Source organism: Lampetra fluviatilis, chromosome 7 (genome assembly GCF_964198595.1).
Source record: "Lampetra fluviatilis chromosome 7, kcLamFluv1.1, whole genome shotgun sequence".
NCBI classification, from domain to species: domain Eukaryota; kingdom Metazoa; phylum Chordata; class Hyperoartia; order Petromyzontiformes; family Petromyzontidae; genus Lampetra; species Lampetra fluviatilis.
In genome coordinates this window covers 13,969,804-13,989,706 of record NC_136281.1, presented here as the reverse complement: position 1 = coordinate 13,989,706, position 19,903 = coordinate 13,969,804, and the positions used below count along the sequence as shown (strand labels likewise).

The window sequence follows — 19,903 nt, the reverse complement described above, 5'->3', positions numbered from 1 at the left end:
AGTAATAGGTTTTTACCCTTTCAACTGGTACAAAACTGACACCTTTATACAAGGCATCATGTTTGCAATAACCACAACACAAGCAGTCAAAATGCAAACAAAAGAAACAACTCTGATGATGATAATGATATGCAAACATGATGCCTTGTATAAAGGTGTCAGTTTTTGTACCAGTTGAAAGGGTAAAAACCTATTACTATATTTTGCCACTGGTAAAGGAGGTCTCATAGTGTAAATGCTTACCCCGAGCTCTCAATTCTCTGATAGTGCGCTGTCTTTGAGTTGAACGCCTTTTGGCATCATCTGGTCCAACACCAATGGACACTAGGCTCTAAGAAAAGCTGTCTCGGGTGTGGACCAATCAACTTCAAGGACAGTGCATATCATTATCATCATCAGAGTTGTTTCTTTTTGTTCGCATTTTGACTGCTTGTGTTGTGGTTATTGCAAACACGATGCCTTGTATAAAGGTGTCAGTTTTTGTAACAGTTGAAAGGGTAATAACCTATTACTATAAATAAATGCACACAAAAAAGTCTGCCAATTTTCAATACATCAATGGATGTAGGCTTCCCCATGCCATGTCGGTCATGGGGTTTTCTATTTGACCATACTTCGCCGTGTTGGTCAGTGCGGGGCTTGGTGAAGTGAGGTTCGGGCACGACTGCTTCAGATATCACTCGGCACCGATGTTTTGCTATCGCTGGAAATCGAACTCGGGCAGCCGGAATCATAGCAGAGCGCCGCTAACCAACGGTAGGCCGCTTCACCTCACGTTCCCTTATCACACTCCTTTTCACGATTTTATAGAGGCGGGGAGGGGGGTGCACGGTTAAAAAACACACGCTCTTCAATCAGTAGTCATTCCAAACGATGCCAAACATTACAGGGCAAACCACCACCACAAGTGGACGTGCGAGGTGTTATTGGCATGCGGTTAAAAAAAACGCATCTCGCGTTAAGACTAAAACGGCGGAAAATATCTGCGACGGGCGCTCTCTGCCGTGTCACTACTTACTCTGGAGAAGAACGATATCGGAAACTTGTGACTCTGTCGTGGCGAGGAGAAAGGTAGAACATCGCACATGAGACGGCGCCTGACCTCGCCGTTATCAGCGCGACGGGAGGGGGACTGCGGTTACCGATGTTCCCTGAGACTCGCGCGAACGAAGTGGCAGAGGCAGTCTCCCAGCACAAGTGAAGAAACCGCAATGCAAATACAGAGCCAACTCTGCGCAGGTATTACGAGGTTTTTGGGCTACATCCGCTGGAAATCACCAATTCGACCGAATGGCCGTTCCACTCGAAAGCTCTCGGAGCCACGTTCGGGTACCCAGGGCACAAGTGCAAGCGGCCGCGTGGTGAATTGATCTTTTGTTCTGTTTGGGGCTTCATTGCCGAACCGGTGAAAATATTGCTGGGAAATTGCACCGCCAATGGAAGCTATCCACAGTGAACAAATGATTCAAGTAAATTAGCAAAAGAGCAGATTTAATAATAGGAAAAAAACTAAAAAGTTAACAGTCGCCGAACGAAAGAGGGGTGATGCACATCCCCCTCTTCACAGCCCTGAGCCAGTGGTGGAAATTCCTCATTCCTATGGCGGGGGTGAGTTATTCTATGGAACGCCAATTGTTGACTTGTTATCGACCCCAGAGAGATGAAGGGTTTAGTCAACCCCTGATCGGGACTTGAACTCTTGCCTTGACACTTGAATGTGCCGTATGTTGCTGACCGTTTGGCATTTTGGGTCTCAACTACTATGATGTAATACGTAACAAAAAAAACTTCCGTCTGAGTAATTTGAAGTGGAATGTTCCACAATCTTAACATTCGCGATGCCTTCTTTATCCGTTCATGAGAAGCTTTGTTAATCGAGACATCGCACAGTAATTAGCAGGCTGGCTTCAGAGGCTGGTTTGAATTTGTGTGTGTTTTTGTTGTTGTTAAGAAAACAGAGCAAAGCACATGACCGAGCGACATCGGGGATACAAAAGCGGCAATTAAAGCGGGATACATCTGCGAGATTATTCTAAATGGGTTAACTCGCGGTGATGGGCGACAAATCCGTTTTTAAAAGGAATTACTAAAGAGGCATCCCCGGAACGGTGGCGCGGTATTGTGCCGCTTTTGTTCGGAGCGCGGCCGCGGGGATTGGCACGGGACCCACGCCTCCTCCTCCTCCTCGTCCTCGCACGGCGATCGCTACCCCCCCCCTTTCCTCACCATTCATCGCAAATCCTCGCACGCGCGGCGCGGAGCGGAGAGCGAGCGCAACGCTGCTTCTTGGCGGCGCCGGCGGTCGAGGAAAAGCCTCCGAATGAAGAATGCGGCGAAGTAAACGCCGCGTCGCAGTCGGCGTGACGTGGCATGAAGACAAACGGCTTAGAGGGGTCGGATTGAACTAAACGATTTTTTATGATTTTATTATTATTATTTAGTTTTTACCTGGTAAGATAAAATGAACACATGAAACAAACCGCTTCCGCCAAGAACGCTATTCCCTCCGAGGCAGCTTTGTAGTCTGGCTTGCACGCTGACACACACCGTGCCCCCGCGTTCATATTGAGTCAGATGTAACAATTACGATAATGCACTTTTCTTTATTTATCCAACAAAGCCTCACTTTGTCTCAAGACCCTTATAATTTCAGGAGGATGCCGTGTCAAAGGTTGTTTCAGCCCCTAAACGCGCTTCGGAGAGATGAATGGGGCAGGGAAGTATGGCCAACCGACACCCACGACTGGCTCAGTGTGCTGGGCAGCTCATCCAGCAGTGGATTAGCAAGTTATTTCATAAGTTAAAGAATGCCTTGACTTGTGAACTATGTAAATGGGGATGGAGTACCGCTCACCATCATATGTTCCCATGAGCCAGTGGTGGAAATTTTCACTGTCGGATTCCCGCAAATGTTTTTGAACCCTAGAGAAATTAGAACTTTACGTGCAGACTACTGCACAATCGCTGCGTATGCCTTGTGCCCACGCAGGGACGGCTGCCTCTGGGCGCAGCAGGGCATTGGAAGGGAGAGCTGTGATGTAAGGCGTTTTGAGTTGCTGAGGCTTTAATGTCTCTGCAAATGCAAATCGTTATTCTTACCGCACCTTGATTGACGTGGTGAATCTGGTGTTTGCAAAAAATGCACGATGATTACATCGTAATGCTCCACTAAGATGAACTGATATGTTTTGTATGTTACTGATGTTTCCATTGAATAATCACCCACCTTGTAGTGGGAGTGCTGTTGACAATAACATCTGGCAACTCAGTGGCTAACGCTCTTGATAAGACCAGCCCAGAGTTATTCTTGGTTCTTTCGGTAAAATCACGTAGAAGGGAAATAATAAAATAATAAAAATAAAACATAATAAAATACAATTCTGACAACGTTTCGGCCACAACGCAAGCAGCCGTCCTCAGGTGAAGAACCAAGAAGATGAATCACTGCAGTCACGAAAGCTTTAAATTAAAATTTCAGCCCAGAGTTATTTTATTTTTGTTTAAAAAAAATTGTGCTGCTGAAAAACTTTGGCTCATGAACTAATTTTCATCTTACACGGGGAGACGAACGGAAGTCTAGATATTTATTTCCGAGTAATGCCGGCAATGTATGCATAGCCAGTCAGATTTGTTTATAACCCTGGTGGTAATGTCATCACCGTGAAAAACAAACTGGATCTGTAATCGAGTACCTCGTCACACACCCAACTAATTACCTTTGGCCAGTAAGAACACTCAGCTGCTAGAAAACCCCCCAACTATTTATCGAGAAACACACACACGTGCGTGATGCTCGCATAACTTGTGAGAGAGACAACCAATGCAATCCCACCGTTATGACAAAAGGAAAAAAAGACATCCAATCGGCAGTACGAAGCCGGAGAGACCGAAATGAAATTACCAAAGAAAGTTGGCACGCGTTGGTGAACTGGCAAGCCATGACCCCTGTTTTGCAGCTCTCGAAGAAACAATATTGGACGTCAACAGCAAAATAACGCGATCACATCGCGGCAGCGGTGACTGCTTGCCCGGCGGCAAAGCCGTTCGGCCAAACGCCGGTCAAACTAATTGAGACCGAACAAAAACGTAGAAAAAAACCTCTCTTCCCCTTCCACAGCATCTCTCCGATGCAATCTTCGCTCTGCCGTGACCAAACATCGACACGAAAGGCGAGCCTCCAGCGTGCCGCGGGAAGGGGGGGGGGGCATTGGCTCAAGTGCGTTGCGAGCTAAGCGGCGGCCAGGGCCGGTAGAGGAGGAGGAGTGGGGGGGGGTCACGGAGGGAGGGAGCAGCATCGCTATTGGGCTCACGGAGCCCGACGGGGCCTGTCAGTCGCGGTGGTGTCCGCGCGCTGACGATGTGGGCTGCCTGCCCCACGGTGGCGAAGGCTTCTCGTGTACATATTAATCACAATAATGGTCACAGCGTGTCACGGAAGGCAGCCCCCCCCCCCTAGCGTTCGGGGGTGGGGGCTGGGGGAGGTGTAGGGAAGGGGGGTCGAGAGAAGACTCAGCCCACCCTTCTGAATTGTTATGGTGAAGTTAAAACATTAATTGGTACAATATATAAAACGAGTGAAATAGAGGGTTGGTTCAAAGTGCACAAATGAGTGTGATTCAGTGTTGGGCATTTCAGGTTCTTCCCATACACGCCCGGTGGGTGGGTGGTAGAGCAGAATGGGTGGTATACAAGAGCAGATCGCATCGTTACTCATTTTGTTTTGCTGAGCATTCAACGTTTGTTTAAAGCTTGTTAAACATTGACTGTGTCGTGCCCCCCTCCTCCCTAATCCCCCCCTACCCCCCGGAGTTATTGTACAAAACGCGGTCACACTGCAGCGTGACCCTGCAGGTTTCAGGATGCAGGGTCACGCTGCAGGGTCACGGTGCAGGGTCACGGGGTCACGCTGCAGGGTCACACTGCAGGGTCACGCTGCAGGGTCACACTGCAGGGTCACGCTGCAGGGTCATGGGGTCACACTGCAGGGTCACGGTGCAGGGTCACACTGCAGGGCTGCTGGGAAGCCACGCCGATTCTCAAGGCTCTTTCAGAGGACGATCCTGCGTGGTGAGATGTTGGCCAGTTTCTTGAATGTTTTGAATGAGCTGGCCCTGGTGAGAGTGTGTAGAGGAGAGAGTGGGCCCTGTGCATTTTACTCTGAATGTGACGTCAGTCAGATTCGCCAGTGACGTCCGCCTGCATTCACTTTTTTTTGCAAGAGGGTTGTCAAATTGAACGGACGTGAAACGGCGACATGCCGTATAATTACATTAGACATTAGGCGCGTAATGATGCGGCGGACTCATGAACATTGATTCTTAACTTCGCGATATTACGGGAACGGTGCGCACGAAAACACTCGAACATTTTCCAGCTGATATATCTGTCGTGCGTAACAGACACATGTGACTTTTACAGCGGCGAGAGGTGGCTACGTCACAATAAAAAAAAACATTAATCATTTATTCATCCTAACCCGTGGCACTAGAATCGTGAAGAGTAATGGAATCATCAGGGTGCGGGTCACGAATCATCATCCCAAGGCAACTCGCTTGTCGCCATTTACAATCAGATCTCGTTCGTATGTGTGTATCATTTGCGTCGTCTTTTACTGACACATTCTGTTTTTCTCTTGCATCCCTGCATTCTATCAGCCTAAAAGTGACATTTTAATATCGGTTGTGAAAGAAAAAAAAGCCAATGCATCATTGATCATATTCCTGGCAATTCAGCGTGCGTACCGCGAGCATAAGAAGCGATGTTAATCGCCGCGCGTCAGAAAAAAATCACACACGCGCTAACGTATAAAACCGAGTAATGGAAATCTTTAAAAATTGCGTGCCGAAGAAAGTTCGAACCGCCGCGACAACTTACAGACTTGAGCCGCTTGATGGCTTCCTCGCACACTTGCATCCCCCTCGAGTCTTCCACCTCCACGCAGCCCAGGTACTGCCCCGCAAAATGACAAAGACAAAGATCCCCTCTATTATAGACTAAACAGACTGTTCGGGCAAGTACTGTTAGCGAGCACCTATGAAGGCCGGAACGGCACATGACAGAGGTGGGTGGGTGGCCGGCACCACGCCCGGCCGCCTTTGTCTCCCTAGTGGCAATGTTTACACATCGCACCAGGTGCTCATTTGAGGCTGAGTCGACCTAGGGGATGCCAAAGACCGGTTCAGAAAATCGTCATTGGTGTTGGCTGTGAGCGGGAATCGAACTCGGGTCACCGAGTTATAAGGTGCAGTGCTCTCAACCACGACTGCCCCGTCCAGGACACGCAAACACGTTCAACCAACTTTCAATTCAGCTTCACCCTCATTTATGGTATGTTTTTGCGTGCCGCTATTTACGACACCACTCACTCACGGCCCGCTTTTCATCGCCGCCACCCATTCCCACGAACTGCGCTCGTCAATCGGCCAAACATCCCACCGCAGGGGGCTCCTGTCGACGAGTCTTGAGACTCGGCGAGGCTTGCACGTAGAAGAAGACCTGGTGATGCAGGCAGTGACGAAAAGGAAACTGGAACTCCTCCTCTCCCCCCACTCCCTCTCCTCCGCCTCCCCCCTTCGCACTCCCACTTCATTTCTAGGTCAGTTTGCTCATTAAATAGATTCGGAGCTGAGACAATTAGTCAAACCAAGTCGAGCAACGGGATTTAAAATGCCTCCCCTTTCATTACACTGAGACGGTTGGAATAGTACGAAAACAATTCCCACGTATATATGTGTGTCTATTTCAAGCGTAAAACAAGCCGTGCCGGAGTCAGACTCGCCACTGATGTCCCGCTTGCTTCGCTGAGGGACACGTCCCGGGCATTGACCCTGAAGGACGGACAAAGGGTAAAGGGTGCAGCTCCTGCAACAGCTCGCTCACGCACACTGCTGGCGGAAGGTGCTCCACTCGAGGAGGCTCTAGGACAGCCTCTCTCAGTCCTCAGAGGTCTTTGGCCTACTCTTCCATGCTGGTAAAACATCTTGGAAGAGGAGACAGTACCCACACTTTACCCCCACCACATTAGCCTGCCAATCAGGCTCACGTTGGTGTGGCAAGTGTTTACTGCTGGATTGGCGGGAGGCGGGAGGTGTGATTTCAAAGAGACTTGCACCGATTTTTTTAACTGCCCCTGCCAGAAAATCAGACCGGCGACCTCAGCTTGCTAACCATTGCAGCCCACCCTGGTTGGGTTTTAACTACACTGCCCGAGAGGGCTTTGTGTGCTGTGTGGCAGGCGAGAAAGCACAGCAGCGGTGGCGTTAGGCAAAAATGGACCCAGGGAGAAAAAAAAATCGCTGTCACTGCAAGTTTTCCCTTCGCTCTCGGAGAAACCCCGAGGGACTGTGACATTCTGACAAACTCACGGCGTCAGCGATCTAAATTCACAGCAAATGAGGTGCTAATTACGATTAAAATTAGTGGGGGTGGTGGGATTCAGTTTAAATTCGCCTCGGTAGAGGAAATTGGAGCGATGCTCCGTGCCGACGCTGGGGCAAGAGCTTCAGTAATTCCAGAACGTGTCTCTCCTGGTTCCTGGGCTTTTGTGCCCCACGGCTAATAGCTGGGCTCGGCATCGGTGCACTGAAACGAAGGGCATGCGAGCCTAAACACGAGAAAATTAAGGTCAGTCGAGTGTTCACCGTGGGCTCTGCGTGTAGGTATGTGGTGCCCAAAGGTAAATTAATTCTATTTATATATATTGGGCCATACAGAGGTGTCGGTGTAATTAGCGAATTGTGCTATGAACCCCAGAGCATAATAATACTAAACGAGCTATTTACGTGCCAAAACCGTCATCCATTATATATATATTTTTTCCCTTTTAATGCCACGGTTTTATTGACGAATGTGCTGAGCTTTTAATAAAACGAAAACCGTCGGAAACACTGCTGCAGCACCTGCAATTAGCGCAGTTGGCCACGTACGGTGCGAGAGAAGTTCAGCGTCATGCACACAACGTGGTGTTGAACCCGGTGGTGTGCGCACGCTCTTGTGTGCGATCCAGCCGTAGACACCAGGAGCAGCGAGATGGTGATCTGAGGATCGTGGACGCGTGGATCTGCTTTTCCTTCTACCCTGTTCCATTCCATTTTCCCCACTTAGAATCATGGATCACGATGATACTCGGTGTACGTACGGAATATAGAGAACACTTTCTAACGGTTATTATACAACATTTTAGTTCTGGCCTCTATCACAGTATATTATTTGCGTGTTTTTCTGTTCTAAGCAAGGCTTAATTTCGGCTGGAGCTCTGCTGGACGGAGGAAGTAATCACCACCCCCGCCACCCCTTTCTGTCTGGGGGTAAGGGGGGGGAGAAAGGGATGGGGGGGATGGAATGGGAGGTGGGGGGTGAGGGAGGGGGGATGGGGAGGGATGGGGTAACGAAGCTGAGGGATGATGATGGAGAGGTCACAAGGCCCCGGAAAATATTCAGTAAGAAATTAACCCCCGATTCTAAGGCAGTGTTAATGCTGCTTTGTGATATATGTGTGTGTGTGTGTATATTTCAACATCCCATGCTCACAAGTTGTTGACCTCCCATCTAAACATCCGCCACTCCCACAGGAAAAAAACATCCTCCCGCCGCGTCAGACAGAGCGCGCTCTGGAATGACTGATTGGCCACATGGGCACCGCTGAGGCGCACTCTGGCAAGCGCGGATGCACTCACAAAGCCGAACGAATGAATAAATAATGATCCACCTTATGCGCACTCGAGAATCCAGCGAGGCCCTCACATTGCGATGTGTACCGCATGCGGTGTCCTTGCGACTCGACGGGCTGTTGAGTCTGCGACCAAATGCGCTTTTTGTGTGTGTTCAGTTTGTTGTCCTTCCCCTGCACCTCCGACTAGCACCGTTGGCTACGTACGGTGTCAACGCACTCACGACCAAATCGCCCTCAATGCGCCCGATCTCGTCGGATCTCGGAAGCTAAAAGCAGCGGTTGAGCTTGGTGGACAGCACACGGACCTGCATATGCGTCGGCTTGCGCCGTGACGTGGGCGGCACAGCAACGGATCATTGAATTCATCTACGGGGAGCTTTGTGTTCGCCCCATCGTGCGTGGTGGGTTTTCTCCAGCTACTCCGGTTTCCTGCCATATGAAGCTGAACACTCGATACTAGGATTGGCCAAACATCCCAGTGCAGGACTCTCCTGAACAATAGCCTCGAGACTTCAGCGTATCTTTCCTGATTAGATTAAGGACATTATTGTTAGACGAAGAGCAAATCACCCCGGATAGTGCTCGCTTGGGTGTCTTTCCCACACACGCCAGGTGTCATAAGCTGCAGTGCTACGTGGTGGGCGGAAGAGGGCTATTCAGCAGGTTCAATTGTTGCACTGTGCTGCTATGTTCCCGTGACTATGCCCCGTGCCTCCATCGACGCACACTGACCAGCGCAGAGAAGCACCGGCCAAACTAGCCCACACAGGGCTCACGTGACCCATGTGGGGAGGCCTTCGTCCATCAGTGGCTTGACAAGGGGGCTGTGCGTGGCCATGCGCATTCAAATAAAAAATATATATATATAAATAAAAATCGCCTGTCCCTTCTCATTCCACAAAGGAATGGACGAAGTCCTCCCCCATGCAATGATGGTCAGGGAAGTTTATTTTGTTTTCACCACACGCTTCACCACGCTGGTCCACGAACATGAAGCACCATGTGCGTGTGTATGTATGTTGAACGTCCGTCGCACCACAGGACCTGCATTGCCACGATCATTAATACGACCACCCACAGCGCAAGGCGCCCGGCGATGACTCACCTTGACAGGGAAGCTGCATTGCCCGCGTCTCACCGCCTCCTCGTCCGACTGCCACTGGTGAGGGCGACTCGCCTCCGGGACGTAGTTCTCTTTCCTCTGTCTCAGACTCTGCCTCAGTCTGTGCATTGCTCCTCTCGCTCTCTCTCTCTCCCTCTCTCTCCGTCCCCTCTCTCTCTCTCTCTCGTCTGCTCGTCGTTTCTTTGGCAATCTGTCGGTCGCTCCCTCGCCGCACCGCAGGCCGTCTCAGATTTCTCCGCAGTGGGTGGGTGGGGGGGGCGGGAGAGTGGAGCGCGTTGATCGGCGGTGGCGGTGGAGATTAAATGGAGAGTTCCGTCGATGCTGCCAACCTGTCGGAAACGGAGCCAATGTCCGGGGTAGCGGAGTGGGTGGGATGAGGCAGGTGGAGGAGAGAGTGGAGGAAGGGAGCAGAAAGAACGACACACACACAGAAAAGAACACACGGAGCAGTCAGCGTTGAGAATACGGCGCTCTGCCAAACACGGGAAGGTTCGGCGCCGCCAAAACCACCGATGGAAATCGCCGCACCACAGGCGGCGCCGAGAGACAGGCCACAAATTCAGCAGCGGCACAATCACTGACTCACAGCCACCCTGACAGCGAGGGCATTCAGTCGACACATACAAAACGCTGGGGTCGGAGCAGTGGCACAGTGGTTCACGCAACTGCACTATACGCCACATTCACCAGCCTGCACCAAGGAGCATGATGAAGAATGGTCAAACAAATCCCCTCATTGGCACAGCATTGGAAGGCCTTCACCCAGCAGTGAATTTACAGAGATTTCTGAGAATATATGATTCTTGTTAATATTTCAATTGTTTTATACGTGCATGCTTTTGAATATGTACAATATTTAGAGTTACAATGCATGATTTCCCTCAGGAATAACTATCAATTTCAAAGAAATAAATACGCAAAAAATGTGCTTAGTTGAAAGGATGAAACTCTTGTCGTTTGCTAAGTAGCTTTGAGTTCATATTATTCTCTTTCTCAAGAAAAAAATCTATTTTATATTCACCTGGCAAAATTAACGGTGAACGTTAGGCCACGGACATGTTGATGCCCCTCATACAGAGTTTATGAAACAAATCACAGTTATAAATATCTTTGTCAGTTAACTCTACAAAAATTACGGCTAGAATTGAATGTTTATTGACGTCGGATATAGATTTACATTTTAATTGTACACAAAGTAAGACCGGGAAACACAGGCCTAAGGGAGCAGGATGAGGCCGGCTATTGCGAGAATTTGGCAAGACTCAGTGAGGCTTTCTGGGTTAAAATTAAAATAAAAAAGGTAAAACAACAACAAGACACGGGCCACCCAATTGGAACCCAGTCACGTGTAACCCAGCTGAGCGCTCACAGCGATCACATTGGCAGGGCAGTCGCGCGTGCCCTGCATGCAGCAACGAGCTGGCGCTGCAAGCCTCCCAGGTTACCCCCGGGTCCCTCCTACCTGGCCCGCCAAGGCAATCTGCCGTGCACCTGGGCAGCCCATACCCCATGCAGTCGAGTAGGTAAAGTTGCAGCCTTGCAAATATTCGCTCACGCCACTGTTGGGAGAAGGGCCTACGCTAGAGGGGTAGTTTTAGACAGTCACTCTCGACGGCATTTGATCTATGGTAAATATACACTATGGAAAGAATTTGGGAGTACCCACACTTTACCATCACCGGTGCACGTGACCAACGTAATTGACTCACGATGCTGTACCCATGTATAATGCTGGGTGGACAGAGTATGCGGGAGGCGGATTTGAGATATCCGTACACATTTTCAACCACCATGCCGGGAGATCAAAAAGTCCAGTGGCGCTTACCATTTACGCCCACGGCAAGGGTGGCAATAACGGCATCTGAAACGATGTGGCAGGGGTCTGCCGCAACTTCAAAGGACGCGTGCAGCAGAGCCATCTGTGTCTGTGTTGTGTGAAAGCAGCTAGGCTGAAATTAGACTCAGCTGTGATGCGCTTTTATAATATTGCTGCTGCTGCTGCCTGCTGCCTGCCTGCCTGTGAGGGGGTAATCATGTTGACATGGCGCACCAGCCACAGAAACGTGCCAGAAAGCAGTGTCATGTTAATTCAGAAGAAGAAGAAGAAAAACATCTCATTAGTGGAGCGGCCTGGGATTAAACACATTTCATTCACTTGGCCCATTGAATCACCAGGAGAAAGAGACGTTCCCACTCCCTCTATAAATATACTAAACTATGTTTTACTTTACCAGGTAAGGCCCACTCAGCTATATAGCTCTTTATCAGAAGGGACCTGGACACAAATGTATAGCATCCAAATACTCTAAATGCATGCTTCTGCAGAAAATAATCGCAAACGGGTGGACAAATAAATTTCCATGGCGTGTGGGCTGGATAGTTTTCAAAGATGCTGAACATAATAGCAGTCTAAACGCACAAAATTCTGCACCGGGTTTTCAACAAAGAACCAACGCAGCAAAGTGCTTCACGACATCACGGGAAAGGGGCCTTCAAATATAAGAGTGTCCGTACAAGCCGAATTGAGCCACTCCATTAATAAATTCAGAGATATAAATTACTAATAGCCCTTTGTGAGTCCACTTCTAGATGAAGGCCTCCCCACACACAGGCACCAGTTAACACATCGCCTCACCACTGATGATAGCCGCGCTAATCAGAGAGATATACCAAAGCTTAACAAATTGGCGAATGAATAGTAAAATATAGAAACGTGAGATTCAATAAGCCTGGCCCAGGAGCTCAGGACCGAGAAAGATGATGGACAGCTTGGGGAGGAACTTCATCCAGCAGTGAATTGTTCATTACTGCCAATGATGCTATTACATAGAAAATAAAGTCTTCTAACTTTTCTTATTAACGGATTCAACGCTGCTGGACTCCTGATAGCCAGAACAAGTCCATTTTATTTTCGCGTATTTCAAATGGATATTATTTCCTGTGACCTTCATCTGAGTGCCAATTCTATTGAGCTGCTCTTAATGGATTGCATCCCCTAACCTCCACCACAATGCAGATTAAGCGACCCCTCTTACCACCACCACCACCACCCAACCACCAACCAAACCGCCACTCCTCCCATCATCTCCGATTAGCACGGTTGGCTACGTACGCTGTGAATGAAGTTCAATATGCATCACTTTCAGACACCCCCGACTTCTCCCCCCCCCCCGCTTCCCCGTGCTCAACCATGATTCATCCACTGCTGGACGAAGGCTTCCCCAAGCCGTCACCATCTCTCACAATCCTATTTGGCTGCTATACACTTCTGCACGATAAGCCACTTCGTTGAGATTTCCATTTGTGCCCAGGTCGCTTCTGAATAAGAGAGCAATGTATCTCAGTGGGCTTTAACTGGTTAAATAAGAAAAAAATTAGTTTAACATTTTAATTGAATGGCTCTATCTCCTTTGTGCGCTACACCCCTTGGCTGCTACCCACTCATCACGATACCCGACCATCGGCCATCATCCTTCCTAGCGACGTGTCCTGCCCAAGTCCCATCGCTCTTATTGACGTTCATCATTGCATCTGTAACCTGCTCAACGCTCTCTAAGCGTGTTCTGTATACGAGTCTACAAAAATGTTCTCCAAAATCGCGATTAACGCTGCCTCATAATTAATTAATGTATTTGTACTGGAGGAATCCGATGAGCTATAAAGCTCTTTCTTCACAGATGTCCAGTCGGGGCACGGGGCAAGAACGTTACAACAACAAACAGTACAAAGACACAACACGAGTGCAAAGTACAAGCGAGGTAAGACACATCACCCAAACACAAACTCAACCATCCCCATCCTACCAGGCCATGCCCACTGAGGTATCAACTTCTTTTTCACAAGCGACCTGGCCCACAAATGATAGCTCAACAAAGTGGCCCATCATTTGGACACTTACAGTCCCCAAATCATCTAAAACAAGCTGACGGTTCGGGCTATGGCCCTGCTTCAGAGCCGACCATCGGCCGCCCCCAAACGCCTTCTGGAAGCCGCACTGCACTTAACAGTTCGAGCGGAATCTCTTTAAATCTCGGCTTGGTGTTTAACCCCAACAAACTCCACCGCTCCACGCTTTCGCGGGAGGGCAACAGGAGACCGCGCCACAGTCAACATTCCTCAAAGACAAATCCGCTACCCCCATCACCCAAACCCCCCCACTGTGATTTCATTAACGGTATCAATGGGTGGACAGATGCAGGAACCCCCCTCCCCACACGCACACCCCCACCCCAGCCACGGGCACCTGTCACACAACTGCGCTTGGTTAAAAAAGCCACCGCTTCTCTTTGTGACACCACGGGACCAGAGAGAGTGAGAGAGAGAGTGAAAGAGCGTGAGAGAGAGTGAGTGAGAGAGTGTGAGTGAGAGAGAGAATGAGTGATAGAGAGTGCGAGAGTGAGTGAGAGCGTGAGAGAGCGTGAGTGAGAGAGAGAGAGTGAGAGAGAGAGAGAGTGAAAGAGCGTGAGTGAGTGAGAGAGATTGTGAGTGAGAGAGTGAGAGAGTGTGAGTGGGAGAGAGAGTGAGAGAGTGAGTGAGAGCGTGAGAAAGCGTGAGTGAGAGAGAGAGTGAGAGAGTGTGAGTCAGAGAGTGAGAGAGAGTGTGAGTGAGAGGCTATACGGGGGATCTTTGGCTTTGTTTTCGTGCATGTTAGCCTCCCGTAGGTCGACTCAGCCTGAAATAGGTACCTGATGCAGCGTGTAAGCATGAACACTGGAGAGACAAAGGCGGCTCTGCGTGGTTTTGACCCCCGCCCCCCCTCCCACATACCCCCCCTCTCATTTGCCGTTCCGGCCTTCATAGACGCCCGCAAACACGCACTTGCCCCAACATTGTGTATGTGGGGCTGTCATCATCATCGTCATCATCACATCATCATCATCATCGTTTATTCGTCATACCACGCCTCCCTCGCAGTGAAATCTCGAGACGCCGTTCGAGATAATCACTCGGTCAGAAAGTTCCTGCAGATCAAATACGACGTGCAGAGGCGAGGAGGTATAAACGTGGATTGTGTTTCTCGCTCCATATTTTGCAGAACGTGGCTAGGACTGGATGGAAGTAGGGATCGTCAGAGTAAGGCACTACCACTAAGAGTACGAGGTACACTTATCCACATTGATACTATATGTAATATCGTACCCTGCATTGCACACCACCTCACCCACAGCACTATCACGAGGACAGAGTAAGGCGAGATGGATATGGTGCACGGACATAATTTCTGGAACAGCACTCCGGACTGTTCCCGCTGGAATGAAGACACTGGTTGGATCCGTTGTGCATGCCGGAATAATGTTCTGCACAATTGGGACTTGTAGAGACATGTCTCTCTTCTCCTTGTGCTCTGGAGGAGCGTAGCTTGAAACAATAGCAAAATATGCCGTAATTAACTCAACACATTCGTCAATAAATGAGCTTTTTTAAATTTGTAAATTGTGCACCACTGCCAACGCAGCAGCTGCAGCGCCGATTAATTTACTGAATTCGCGATATGATGGCGTTCTCACCTCTGCACCTCTTACCTACTCTGGCATTAACGAAACATATGACGACATTGCCTTGGGCTTTCCTCTCATGTAGTCGTTGGGTAATGTCCAGATACTTTAAGGGTCTTTAACGTGTGGTGGTTGGAGAGTCCCGGTGTAAGCCTGGGCAACTATCTGATGATCTCTTCAACCCTAAAACTTTGTCTGATTTCTGGAGAGACGTAAGAATCCGGCCCCGCCACCATCAGTCAGCTCTCCCCACTGCGATAGAAACGGTTGGCATTCTATGGCTGCTGCTGATGATCATGATGATGGTGGTGGTGGTATCGTCATCAGCATTCAACCGTGTTCAATCCACCGCTGGATGAAGGCCTCCCGGTGCCTCGCCAATCACTGCCAGCCATCGCTTAGTGCTTATCTGAATGAGGCAGGACCATTTGCTACCTCAAGAGTTTCGATTTAAAGCTTTCGTGACTTCAGGGATTCATCTTCTTGGTTCTTTCGGTAAAGTCATCACGTACAAGGGAAATAATAAAAAATAAAACATAATAAAATAATTCTCACGACGTTTCGGCCACAACGCAAGCAGCCGTCCTCAGGTGAAAAACAGGTCTGTCGAGAAGACAGACTTGTTCCCGACATACCTGTTTTTCACCTGAGGACGGCTGCTTGCGTTGTGGCCGAAACGTCGTGAGAATTGTATTTTATTACGTTTAATTTTTTATTATTTTATTATTATTTCCCTTCTACGTGACTTGACCTCAAGAGTGTTAGCCGCGGCCGGGAATCGAACTCAGGTCGCCGGACTCGTGGCGTTACGAACCGACGCGCACGGGGCAGTTTCAGCCTCTCGTGGTTGGCGGTGCGCGTGAAGCCTCAACCGCTAGCCAACACAGTCCCCGAGATCCCATCGTGGCGTGTTGGTCCATGCCGGGAGCAAGTTCACAGATGGCTCGAGTCAGGCAATGGGACAAAAATTCACTGCGATTCGCAGTTTGGGACGTAGGTTCCGTACACAAATGCAGCATTTTGAATTCCTCGCATTATTGTTTAGTGTTTAACGGTTCAATACTCTGGCAGTGAATGCACATGGCGCTGCGTTTATCGATCGCTGTCGAACAATGTTGGAGCGTTATTGATTTTTTTCCGTCGGGGGTTTTGTCACCGGTAATTTGGAGAACTAGTAGCGATGGTGACAGCTTAGAGAGGCGTTCATCCAACAGTGGATACACACATGCAGATGATGATGATGATGATAGTGAGGTGGTGGTGGTGATGGTGGTGCTGGTGGATAATTGACTTCATTGATTTTGTTTTAAGCAATTGCATTCATGATATATTCAAAAGAGTGAGTTTTGCATCAGTGCAAAACAGTGGACGGTGATTAATTTCCAGATTTCCCGCAATGATAATATGAAGAAATTAGAGGAAACCACATTTGATTTCGAAGCCTCGACACGTCTCCCGACAAATCCCAAGACATTAAATCGTTTAACTCTCTCTCTCTCTCTCATCTGTAAGATACGGAGCCATAGCTTTCACGATATTCAATCACCTGTTGACAAGTAAGAAGGTCATGAGAAATCAGTGGAGGGAGGGGGGCACATCTAAAAATAGCTTGCCTTCTATTATTAATATGTGCGCACACACATGCACACGTGTGCACGCATGCATGGACACAGCGTATCGTACGTACAGCAAGGACGGATTTATTAATTTAACAAACAAAACCGTCCCCAGGTTTTTTTCTTTCAAAGTAGCGCTGCTGTCAGGATCATCATCGGAAAGTCGACGCCTCGATGGTTCGTGACAGCGTCCACATTTGCAATCGTTTAGTTCCGACACATCCCTGAAAAGTGTCGCGTGCACATGCGATGCAGCTGCCCTCCCTCGCTCCGCCACCACGACAACCACCACCAATACAACCACCATTATCACTATCACCAACGCCACCACTACCAAAGCCACTACTACCACCAAAGAGCAATGATCCCCCGTATAGCCTTAACAGACTTTTGTGGAAAGTGCTGTGAGCGTGCGCCTATGAAGACCGGCACGGCACACGAGGGGATGGGTGGACAGCATCACGCCTTTGTCTCCCCAGTGGCGATGTTTACACACTGCATCAGGTATTCATTTTAGGCTGAGTCTACCTAGGGGAGGCCCAGGACCAGTTCATAAAATCACCACCAATTATTTATCGCCATGGCCAGGAATTGAATTCGGTCTACCGGATTCTTACCGCAATGCGCTGGCCACGACACTACCGCTCCCCCAACCACCCCTATCACCACCACCACCATCATAATCTCCAAGTAGCAGACGGGGCATGGGTAGTAAGGCCTCCCCAAGCATCCACAGCTGTGCTGGATCTCGGGGTCCCGCGTTCCTGGGAGTCGTGTAACAGCAAGCGAGCTCCTCCGTGCGCAAGGTCAGCGCGAGACTGTTTGTTTTGATCATTAGTTTCAAACTGAAAGAAGCAGCAACACGTGAAGTGCGCGTGTGTTATGCACTTTGTAACCACTCTCTATTCGCTTCAGTGTCACATCGTACGGGAGGTGAATCGGCTGGGGACGCTGATCACTGAGACGGCATATTCGTGTTTAGCACGGGACTTGCAGCACAGTGATGTAGAACTTCAGGGTGAACCTGCCTTACGAGTACAACCCATCGATAAAAGCGCCTGGCTTTAATATTTGGGGACCCGAAATTGTAATGTTATCGTTTTTTTTTAAATGCTTTAGTTATGACTCAACTATATTTGCTCAAAACATGTCTAGCCCATCCAGGACAGAATGTACGTAAGCCTCTCCACTCAGTCACTATCAACTGTGCGCCTTGAACATGGTTGGTTGGTTGGTTATCGTAGTGTTTTTTGCTTCTAAAGAGGAATGATTCAAAACTGCTACAGACGCTTGTGTTTTTGCCGATCGTGCCGGGACGCAGATGTAAACGAGAGGTTTGATTTCGCTGGATGATGTTGTTTTATTTTTATTCTGATTAAATATTTCAATAAACGAGAGTAGCACAGGTGATACACGAGTCTACGTCTAGTCAGTTGGTAGGTGGGGATACACGAGGTGTTGTAGGCTTGAGCTGTGGGGTGGCCTAGGTGGTGCCAGGTGACGCAATCGTTTCTTGAATGAATTGCCCAAACATTTTAGTTCAGAACCCTCCTGAAAAAAATTGTCTGGAAACTCGGTCAGGGTTTTTCCTGGGTAAATAATTGTCTTGTACAAATGTCATTACTATGATTAGTAGTAGTATTTTGTCGAGGAACGGACCTTTTACTTGTAGGATTGTGAGTTCAAATCATTTCCAGAGAGACCTGGTTCCTGCCATCGTAATGTGGGATTTTCACCACTGGTTCAATGCTACAAATGCATGCAACATGCGCATAATTCATCGCTTGGTGTTGGAGGAGAGAGTGACTCCACGTGTCGTACTCTCTGTGCAAATGATTTTCAAAATACTAATTTGCAACTCTCTGTCAATTCACTGCTGAACACCCCCCTCCCTCCACCCACCAAAGGAGGTTGTTTGACCATACTTCACCACATTGGTCAGTGCCTGCTAGTGAAGGGATGGGGGAGGGGGGAGACCCAGTATTGGTTCAGATGGCAATCGCCATTGATGCTACCAATGCCGGGAATTGAACTGAGGTTGCTGGAACCACAGTACAATGCCCTAACCACTGTTACCACCGCTCAAATGGCAAAATTAGTTTTACTCGACACAAATTATTACTGAGGCTACATCTTCGACTGTCCGACGCTATCTTACAGAACACGGAAAAAGGGAAACTGTTGAAATATCAAACCCAAGATCATCTGGATGACAAACGTGACAACACGGACTAATACGCCGCACGACGGAGGAGAGACGACAGCTTCCCCACGACCATTGTGACTAAGGACTAGTTCATGGTGATGACGATGATGTGCTCTTATCTCCAGCAGGAGAATAATGGGTGACTCTAATAGCTGCGGTAAAAAAAGACAAAGCTGCTGAGGTTATGAATCTCTGATGGGCAGAAGCGGGCGTCTGCCAATTTTAAGACAGGAATCGTGGCGAAAAAAGCACGCACACTTAACGAGTCTCCATCCGTGGTGGTGGTGGTGGTGGCTGCACTTGCGTCGATTAAAAAACCACACGATGCGCTGCACGTGTGCGGCCCGATGTCACCCGTTGTGCTGCTGTCCACACGACGGAGGTACATTCAGTCTCCGCTCGAAGGGAGGAACCTCGCCTTGAAGAACGTGGGCGCTCATTATAACCTCGTCTTTTAATGACCGTAAGTCGGCGTGAATATTTAATACAAATTGCACACTTTCTTTGCAGAATAGTGCAGATTTTTGGTTTCAAATAAATCATCTCAACGATATTGATTTTAATGTCGTGTGCTGATTTCGGGCCACGGATTGGGATTTTGGCTGATTTATAATCACACTTGCACTCTGACCCTTTTTTGGGGGGGTAAAGAAAAATAACAAAATAACTGCGTTTTGTGCTTAGTTTGTTGTCCTTCCCAGCGCACCTCCGATTAGCACGATTGACTACGTACGGTGCGAAAGAAGTTCAACATGCTGTACATACATTGGGTCGGAGGAATCGGACGCCACG

At 48.8% G+C, this 19,903-nt stretch overlaps 1 protein-coding gene across 3 annotated transcripts in view; it reads right to left on the bottom strand.

Annotated features, from left to right (window-relative positions):
- The window catches only part of LOC144933615 (numb-like protein), a 67,595-nt gene that overhangs the window by 32,964 nt on the left and 14,728 nt on the right, over nucleotides 1-19,903 (bottom strand). For all 3 annotated transcript variants that reach the window (XM_078858601.1, XM_078858600.1, XM_078858602.1), the window contains exons 2-3: nucleotides 9,777-10,123; nucleotides 5,875-5,949 (exon numbers count right to left, since the gene is read on the bottom strand). In XM_078858601.1, the coding sequence (XP_078714727.1) occupies nucleotides 5,875-5,949; nucleotides 9,777-9,902 (201 nt within the window). In that variant the 5' untranslated portion in view covers nucleotides 9,903-10,123. The remainder of the gene's footprint in view (nucleotides 1-5,874; nucleotides 5,950-9,776; nucleotides 10,124-19,903) is intronic.